This window comes from Triticum dicoccoides, chromosome 5B (assembly GCF_002162155.2).
Source record: "Triticum dicoccoides isolate Atlit2015 ecotype Zavitan chromosome 5B, WEW_v2.0, whole genome shotgun sequence".
Taxonomy (NCBI): Eukaryota; Viridiplantae; Streptophyta; class Magnoliopsida; order Poales; family Poaceae; genus Triticum; species Triticum dicoccoides.
In genome coordinates, this window is record NC_041389.1 from 642,798,311 (window position 1) to 642,807,674 (window position 9,364).

A 9,364-nucleotide genomic window follows, 5' to 3' on the forward strand; every position below is an offset into this window, starting at 1 on the left:
CTCTTACCTTGTTGAAGGCATTGCTCGAACTGTTTTTTAAAGGTGAAAACCTAAATTCTGGCCATCAGTCCATGACTGGCCGGATCCGGTGACGACGGCAATTGAGCACCACTCCCTTCCTGAAAAGGCGTTGTTCTTGAAGAACCTCCTTATCCATATGGCGTCTTGAGATAGTTTGTGCGAATATGGTCTTTCATGTAGGTTCCCGATCCGATCACTTTGGATTTTATTTCTTCTCTCCATGCATAACTTTGGTATTATATGACTTTGCTATCTGTATGTGTGTTTTTGTGTGTTGGTGTTGACTGTGTGCATTCTGACTATGCAGAGGACAGATGTGTGCTCATCGTGTTTGTATTCTCATGATGCTTTATTTTAAGCTAATAAAATGGATCTTTTTTTTAAAAAAAACGTGGAAACGCGTTAAGTCCGTGGCGACGTAGCTCAGTTGACTCGCTGTTGACTTCTGATTTTTATATAACACATGGTGCGCAAACCGGAGAGCATCCAAGCTAGCCAAGAAGAAAAAGGAAAGAAAAGCAGATCTCGCGCCGGAACATGCCCTCGCAATCCAGGCTGCTGCCACTGCCAGTCCAGCTTCTACTCATTCTTGCAGGCGCAGCAGCCATGGCCGGGGCTGAACTAGATGAGCAGCTGCCGATCACACGTCCGGGCTGCCCTGACAAGTGCGGCAACCTGAGCATCCCGTTCCCCTTTGGCCTGATGCCCGGCTGCTTCCGCGAGGGCTTCCAGGTCGCCTGCGACCACTCCGTCGACCCCCCTCGAGCGTTCCTCGCCGACACAGACACCAACCGCATCATGGTCACCGACCGCGACGCCTCGGCGGCCTCCGACGCCGCCGCCTATCTGGGGTTCAACACCTCGTATTTTCCGGTGGAGCTGGTGGACATGTCAGCCGATAGGAGCCAGGCGCGGGCGTACGGCCCCATCACGTCCGGCTGCAGCACCAACAGCACCCAGTACAGGTTCCAAACCCAGGCCATGACGCTCGGCAACGGCATCACGGAGGGGCCGTTCGCCGTGTCGCGGACGCTCAACGTCGTCGGCGGAGTGGGCTGGAGGGTCGACGTCGTCATGGACGGCCCGACCACGCCCGTCTGCCGCACTGGCACGGAGCGAGAGCTCGCGGTGAGGAACGGGTCGTGCGCGGGGCAGGGCTGCTGCGAGGCCGCCCTGCCCCGCGAGCCGGAGTACGGCAGCGTCGCGCCGGGGCTCCTGGTCGCGGACGAAAACGCCCGGTGGAGGTCCAGCCCGTGCTCCTACGCCATGGTGGTCGAGAAGTCGCGCTACGTCTTCTCCACGCCGGACTTGTACGGCGACACGCTGCTGATGGAGACGCTCCCCGTGGTGCTCGACTTCGCCATCGTCGGGAACGCCTCGTGCCCGGCGAAAGGCCAGCGGCCACCTCCGGACTACGCGTGCGCCAGCCGCAACAGCTACTGTGTCAACGCCACAGTTGGCCTCTCGGGGTATGCACTCAGCTACGTGTGCAAATGCTCGGAGCACTACGCGGGCAACCCGTACATCGCCGATGGATGCCGAGGTACTATTCTCAATCAAGCTAACAATTCGTTGACCTACTAGTAGCACAGTCCATCCTGTCTTAGACGACTAATTAACTAACTCAAGCTTAATTAATTTCATACCCTTAATTTTATCTTCTCAAGACATCGATGAGTGCAAGTTCCCCGATCTATACTACTGCTCGAGCAAAGGCGTATGTAAGAACAGGCTGGGAGGATATGATTGTCCATGCAAGCCAGGAATGAGAGGCGATGGGAAATTAGGACAGTGTGTTGAGAAATTTCCCCTGGTAGCCAAGGCGATTGTGGGTAGGTACCACTTCAACTGCTAATACATATGCTGTTAATTTTCATACTACTGACATGTACTACTTAATTAATAAAAGTATAGGATAGGATGAATGTTCATATATAGGATACCATGTTAATTCTAAAATGAAGTCTGAAAAGAAGTGTACGTAATAAGTCAAAATGAGGTACATGGACAACTACGTACACGACCCCTGCTCTTTTGCGCGTACGAACGCTCAAGACAGACAGGCCCAGACACGAGCCGTCATCCTTGACCAAATAATGGGGCCGGTTACCCTGTGTGAGCTTGCGTGGTCCACTTATTTTCCTTTTTTTTTTTGTCTGTGTATTCCACATTTCCACTTCAATGCCAGTCCAAAGGACCTGCTGCACGGTGCTCTGGATCATCAAGAAATTGGCATGGTTTCCAACATATCATATGCCTTTGACTAATATGATCTATAGTAGTATTTCTCTCTTGGTAAAAGTTATGAATCTATACCAACGTAGAGACTAGCTTAGTAAGCTTGAATCTGCCCAACATTCACATTGGATCCAACACTATTTTCTTCCTTGGTGCATTTTGCTCAATTCCTACTCATCCATTTATGCATTTTCTCAATTTCTCGATCCACCTTGCGGTAAACGTACAAGGATGCAACCAACAAAGGTCCACAACTCCACATACAAATACTTCCGCTTGGTATAGAAATCCAATTCCCTGAGACAGAGTACATATATATGGCTTACTTTGTGAGGGTCGCTCACTCAAAGAGGACAAGGCAAAGTCCCTCCCCTTTCTTTCTATTGTTAAACTATTCACTAGTACTTCTGCTTTTAAGTCAAATTCTAAATAACTTGTTGAATCAGTAATTTATTATCTTTTATGCAATATCATTTGTTGCAAACTTTTTAGTAGGATACTTTGCCATGTAGGTATCATTGGTGGTATTTCTGTCATAGTAGTTATGTCATTTCTAGTTCTTCTCCGCAAAGAGAGAAGGAAGACCAGGGAGTTCTATGAAAAGAATGGTGGACCTACACTAGAAAGAGCAAAAAATATTAAAATTTTCAAAAAGGAGGAGCTCGTGCCAATTTTAAAGGAAAGCAATCTTATTGGACGAGGTGGCTTCGATGTAGTTTACAAGGGCACTCTTGGTAAAGAACAAGTTGCAGTGAAGCAACCGATTAGTGGTAGTCTGCTGGAAAATGACCAATTTGCAAATGAAGTCATCATCCAATCTCAAGTCATCCACAAGAATATTGTTAGGCTCATAGGTTGTTGCCTCGAGGTTGGTACCCCATTGCTAGTATACGAATTTCTCTCTGGTGGTAGCTTGGATGACATTCTTCACAGCAAAGACAAGAAGCCTCTAAACTTGGATATACGTTTAAGTATTGCTGTAGAATCAGCAGATGGTCTTGCTTACATGCATTCAAAAACAAACACCAAAATCATACACGGTGATGTTAAACCAGCAAATATACTTTTGGATGATAAGTTTGTCCCCAAGATCTCGGACTTTGGCATATCAAGGTTGATTGCGGGAGACAAAGAACACACCGGAAGAATCATCGGTGACATGAGCTATATGGATCCAGTATATCTGCAGTCAGGCCTGCTAACTGAAAAGAGTGATGTCTATAGCTTCGGAGTGGTGTTGTTGGAACTTATTAGTAGGAAGAAGGCCACACATTCTGACAATAAGAACTTAGTAAAGAGCTTCCTTGAAGCTCGCAACAACAAGAGCAGAATAACCGAGTTGTTTGACAATGAAATTGCGGCAGCAGAGGACTTGGAGCTTCTTCAAAATCTGGCAGGGATGGCAGTGGAGTGTCTCAACCTTGACGTGGATCAAAGACCAGCGATGGCAGATATAGCACACCGCCTTCTAATACTGAACAAGTCTCGTAGGTCGTAAGTTCTTGGACGCTGAGTGAACACATATGTTTGTGATAACCTTTTTTTTTTTGCTATTTTGAGCAAATATTATTGATACATATGGGAAACGTGTCCATTAGTTCCAAGAAAATATGTACTTGGTTGTAACTCACTCGTTGTGTAACCATGTATTCGTGTTAGCAATTGTACGTCTTCCATATGCAAAGGAGCAATCATCTTCACATTAGCGTATAATTAGCAAATTTCCCCATGTGCTTGGATGAACCAGCGTATATATCTTGTTGAAGCTAGTTCTGGCTGACTGTGACTGTTAAGATGCAGCTACAGACCAACAGTTGTGCAGTTTAACAAAAAAAAGACTACTAGTCGTGGTGCCGGAATCGTTAGCCCTTCAGCACCGGAATCTTGGACCAAGTACGTCCTCATGCATGTTTGTCAGCATGGAAATCGCTGGTGGTTACACGAGATCGGAAGGTCGGCACAGCAGTGGGTGAGAAGAGAACACAAGGTGGTCAGATTTTGGCCAGAAAAGTCTTCAGTACGGTATGTCACGGGTGGAACCATAGGGCTTCGGACTCAGCTGCGGTCTCCGCTTGACCGCGCACGCTTCCACAAACACAAACTCCGAACTGGCACGCCTAACTACCTCCGTCGGTATCGATATCGTAGCCAGATGAACCTGATGGTCACCGAGATCAAGGAATTGAGCGCCATTCTTTACCATGGTGTTAGTGCATTTCTAACCGGTCCTCCATAACCGGTTAGAGAAGTAAAGATTCGATTTTATTTCTTTAACTATTACCTAGCCGATTCCCAATCCGTCAAGGGAGTAGAAATTATACTCAGCCGCGGCGAATTTTTCTATGTTTACTCCACCGTTTTGCGGCTGAGTAAAAGTCACGCCTCTCCTCCACTGCCTGTCCACGCCGCATATGTGCCAGCGCCGCCCCTCCTATCCCCGCCGGCACTGGCACGTCGTTGTCGATGCTCTATAGGCTCCGCCACTATCCTCGACCACTTGGATTTGTGCCTCCTCTTCCCGTCGCCGGCACAGAACCGATGGATCTGCGGCTGCAGGCGTTGCCGCCGGGTTTGACGTTTCTGGCCGCAGGCGACTGCGCCTTGCCATGGATTGGTCGGGAATCGGACCGCACAGCCCCAGCAATGCCTCCGTGCTGCATGCAGGTATCGGCTCCTCTTCTAGACACTCGAATCTCTCCTGTCAGCGGTTCGTCGGTGAAGACACGCCTGGTCGTCGCCCGGGCTCAGTGCTGGCTCGTCGGCTCGCAGTTGCCAGTAATACAGTGCGACGACTGCTCGCGGCAAGTGGTGCACCGAGTTCCTACCACGCCGCAACAATCCGGATAAGTGTTGTTCAAGTGCAAAAGTAATGGGGTATGTGTTTCTTTTTATTCGGTTGTTCACCGGATTCGGCGCAATTTCGGTAGCTCATTGTTTGCTGAAATTTGTGTGTATGATGGATGCAAGTTTGATAGCACGAAAATTGATAGATATGCGTGTACTCATTGCTATAATAGAGGCTAGAGATGAGATTAGATACGAAGCAACGTCTACTTCTTTAGAATCGAAGAAGAAAAAAGTGTGCAAGCTCGAGAAGCCGCGGATCAACAATGAAGACATAGAGAAGATATTAGTCCAACTAGTGGGAGCAGTTACGGAAATTACATAGCTTTTAAAATGTCTAATTGTGATTCTTATTTTCTTTGGTCTTCTCTCGTAGCGAAGAATTGGTGAATTATGTACTCCAATGTATCAAAATGTCGTTGAATAAAAACAAAGCAAAGAAATGTGTTTCAGTGGCCGAAAATGAAATGCAAATGATTTTTTTACTCCGTTATATATAGGGGATCGATTAGGTTCTGCCAAAACTTAGTGAGTAAATTTACTTCACTATATTGGAATTTTGCTAGTAGGCCTTTGTCCCAAAGCCCAACTAAAATTCTGAAATTATCTTGGCCCATTCATGCACACATATGAGTGGAGTGAGTGAGTACGGAATATACCACCCTCGAGTTTAGGGTTTTTCGCCTCTGGCGGCGACTCCCATCGTCGCCTAGAGTTTTACTCGGATCTACCGCCGATTTGATCCTTCGCTCGAGCCCGCCCTGGTGCTGGCTAATGGGGGGAGAGATCGGCTAGCTGTTTGGCCTGGTTTTTTGATTTGGTGAGCTATTTTGAGGGATAACCCTAGATGGCGGCCGAAGCAGGATCGTCTTCCGCGGGATGGTCGGGGAAGAAGCTAGAGGAGATGTTGCAGCACTTGGACCTCAAAGACGATGAGCTGTATGATGTGATCGTGGGGGGAGGAGGAAACCAAGAAGTACGCAGCAGATGCGCGTTGGCTGGTGATCGGGAAGGTTAACATGACCCGGCAGTTTAGTTCATCATCGATGTTTGAGACCATGAAATCCATCTGGGGATTAGCACAAGTGCCAAAGTACAGAGAAGCGGGTGAAAATCTTTATATCTTCCAGATGTTCTACTTAGCAGATTGGAAGAAAGTTGTCCATGGAGGACCCTGGTTATTCCGGGGGATGGGTATGCTCATTGAGGATTATGATGGTAAGCAAGATCCAGCATCTTTCGTCTTCGATGGTTTGTATGTCTAGGCGCAGATCCACAATATACCAGAATTGTATCGCAAGATCGAGGTGGTTGATCAACTAGCTCGGCGAATCGATCGAGTTAAGGAAACACAACTCTCACCTAGACTCTTCTACGAGGGTGACTACGTACGGGTCTGTGCTAGGGTTTTGGTCAATAAACCCCTGACGAGAGTGACTCCGCTGAATGTGACAGGTGAGGGCAGGAAACTCCTACCTGTTAAGTATGAGAAGATACCATATTTCTGCAAAGTTTGCGGTCTCATGGGTCACAACCACGAGGAGTGTGGAGATGGAGTTTGGGAGGCAAAATACAAGCAATGGGGAGGTTGGATGTTGGCGCAGCGGAGTGAGGTACCTCAGGAGCAGCTAGGCGGCCGAGCTCCTCGAGGAGGCAGGTTCGGAGGCTGGGGCAGAGGTAGATCAGGCCAGGGTGTTGCACCACCCCGCCAACCATCTCTAGTGCGTAAATGCTCATCACAGGAGGCGGGTCTTGACTCGGACGTAGAAGAGGGAGAAGAAGATGATGTTAACAGCCCCTTGAAACCGAGCTATGCTGAGGGGAAGGAGCAAGAAGAACCATTGGGGGCCCGTAGGAATCTGGATTTTGGCCAAACCAATGACATACATGGCCAAGACCAGCAGACACAGGGATCTGAGGCGGGCATGACAGCACTGGGTGATAAGAGTCAGGCTTTGGTAATCATCCCTCCACTACCCGCACAGTATGTATCTCCCAGAGAAGCAAAAAAAGGCAAAGACAACAACTTCACCAAAAAAGCAGAACACAAACAAGATGGCATCATTGAGGGCTCCGACGCGGGGTGCCGCCAGGCCCAATGAAAATATTAAGCTGGAACTGCCGCGGGATAGGCGATCCCGCGACAGTTCGTGAGCTCCGCGATCTCGTGGATATTAGCTCGCCAACTATCTTATGTTTAGTTGAAACTCAATTGCAAAAGAGTCATGTGGAAGGTCTTCGGACATCTTTAGGTTTTGATTTCAGTTTTGGAGTAGGGAGTAGTGGCCGCAGTGGCGGCCTTTGTATCTTTTGGAAGAACTCTTTGGATGTTGAAATAAAAAATTATTTCGAGTATCATGTTGACACCTGGGTCACGGAACCTGGGAAGGAGCAATGGAGGATGACATGCTTTTATGGGGAAGCGACCAGGAGCTTCCGCTACAAGACATGGAATACTATGAAACTCTTGAGAGGGGAGAGCACCCTCCCGTGGATGTGCATAGGCGATTTTAACGAGATTTTGCGGCCTGAAGAGCAACACGGCCCCAATGAGCGTGACAGCTCTCAGATCGAAGCTTTTCGGGAAGCGGTGGACGTGTGTGGTCTAGCGGATTTGGGTTACCGTGGTTTGGACTGGACTTGGGAGAAGAAGGTAGCCGGAGGACATTACTGTCGCGTTCGGCTGGATAGAGTTTTGGCATCACCTTGCTGGTCTAACCTTTTCCTGTTTGCCTCAGTTGAGCATCTTACCGCAGCAAAGTCGGATCACTGCCTGATCCTTTTGCAGACTGACCTGAATGCTACATGTGTGTGTGCAAAACAGAAACAATTTTTCTATGAGTGTGTGTGGGAGCGGGACACACGTTTCGGCGACATGCTTACTGAGGCATGGAATTCAACAGGAAGAGCACATAACAGTCACAGAATTGTCAGACAAGTTGGCGTCGGTAGCTGGAAGGCTGCAACGCTAGGGACAGACCACTTTTGGTGCAGTCCGGGCTGAACTCCGCCGTCTATGCAAGCAACTTGAGGAGTTGCGTCCGCTCCCCAATCGCACAGGACCGTCGGCTGAAGAGGAGCGGGTGGAAACCTGCATGATAGAACTATGTCTGAGGGAGGAGATCATGTGGCGTCAGAGGGCTCGAATCCAGTGGCTTGCGGAAGGAGACAGCAACACCAAGTTTTTTCACCGCAAGGCGAGCGCGCGAAAGGCAAAGAATCGCATTGCCGAGCTGCAACGGCCGGATGGTTCTACCTGCACGGACGAGCAAGACATGGCGGACATGGCCACATCCTTTTACATCAACCTGTATGCCTCAGAAGCAACGGTGGGCATTGAGGAAGTTCTTTCGCATATACCCTCAAGAGTGGACGCTTCTATGAACACCTCACTAAATGCACAGAATACCAACGCCGAGGTAAAAACTGCTTTGTTTCAGATGTTCCCGACCAAGGCTCTAGGGCCTGACGGTTTCCCTACACGCTTTTTTCAACGGCACAGGGAGTTTTGTGGTGATGAGGTTACTGCTATGGTGCTCCGAGTTCTAAACGGAGAGGATTCCCCGAAGGAGATTAACAAAACGTTCATTGTTTTATTTCCCAAGATTGCGAGCCCAAAAAATTTAGCACAGTTTCGACCGATAAGCCTTTGCAATGTGATCTATAAGATTGCATCCAAGGCATTGGCAAATCGGCTCAAGGTTATTCTCCCCCATGTCATCTCTAAAGAACAGTCAGCATTTGTACCAGGACGTCTTATTACGGACAACTTCATTTCAACCTACGAATGTCTCCACTATATGAAAACAAGGAAGCTGAAGGGCAACACGTACTGTGCCTTAAAACTCGATATGATGAAGGCTTATGACAGGCTCGAATGGAACTATTTGGAGAGAGTTATGCTCAAACTGGGAATCAACCCGCGTTTCACACAGACAGTTATGAGGTGTGTCACATTTGTGTCTTTTTCGGTCATCTTCAACGGTGGCAAACAGGAGGAGTTCAGGCCCTCCCGTGATCTCAGACAGGGTTGCCCTATATCCCCATATCTATTTCTATTGGCTGCTGAGGGGATCTCATGTCTTCTGAAATCCACAAGACCTGACGAGAGTGTGAATGGAATCACGGTGGCGGCTGGTGCACCACAGGTAAATCACTTGCTTTTTGCAGATGACAGCCTTCTATTTTTCAATGCTACACCGGAGATGGCAAATAGAGTGGATACCCTTCTTCAAAGGTACTGTGCGGCATCAGAGCAGCG

General features: G+C 48.4%; 1 protein-coding gene across 2 annotated transcripts; it reads left to right on the forward strand.

Moving 5' to 3' along the window:
* The first annotated feature begins 512 nt into the window (after window positions 1-512).
* LOC119312283 (wall-associated receptor kinase 2-like) lies at window positions 513-3,959 on the forward strand. 2 transcript variants are annotated; one of them, XM_037588007.1, is made up of 3 exons: window positions 513-1,564; window positions 1,689-1,853; window positions 2,772-3,959. In XM_037588007.1, the coding sequence occupies exons 1-3, from the start codon at window positions 559-561 to the stop codon at window positions 3,755-3,757; spliced, it is 2,157 nt and encodes a 718-aa protein (XP_037443904.1). In that variant the 5' UTR covers window positions 513-558; the 3' UTR covers window positions 3,758-3,959. The 2 variants fall into 2 exon arrangements, with proteins under 2 accessions (XP_037443904.1, XP_037443905.1); XM_037588008.1 differs by lacking the exon at window positions 1,689-1,853.
* Window positions 3,960-9,364: the final 5,405 nt, after the last annotated feature.

Coding starts and splice junctions, on each gene's coding strand:
- LOC119312283 (XM_037588007.1), top strand. CDS start 559: ATGCCCTCGCAATCCAGGCTGCTGCCACTGCCAGTCCAGCTTCTACTC. Junction 1,565..1,688: donor CATCGCCGATGGATGCCGAG/GTACTATTCTCA, acceptor TATCTTCTCAAG/ACATCGATGAGTGCAAGTTC. Junction 1,854..2,771: donor GGTAGCCAAGGCGATTGTGG/GTAGGTACCACT, acceptor TTTGCCATGTAG/GTATCATTGGTGGTATTTCT.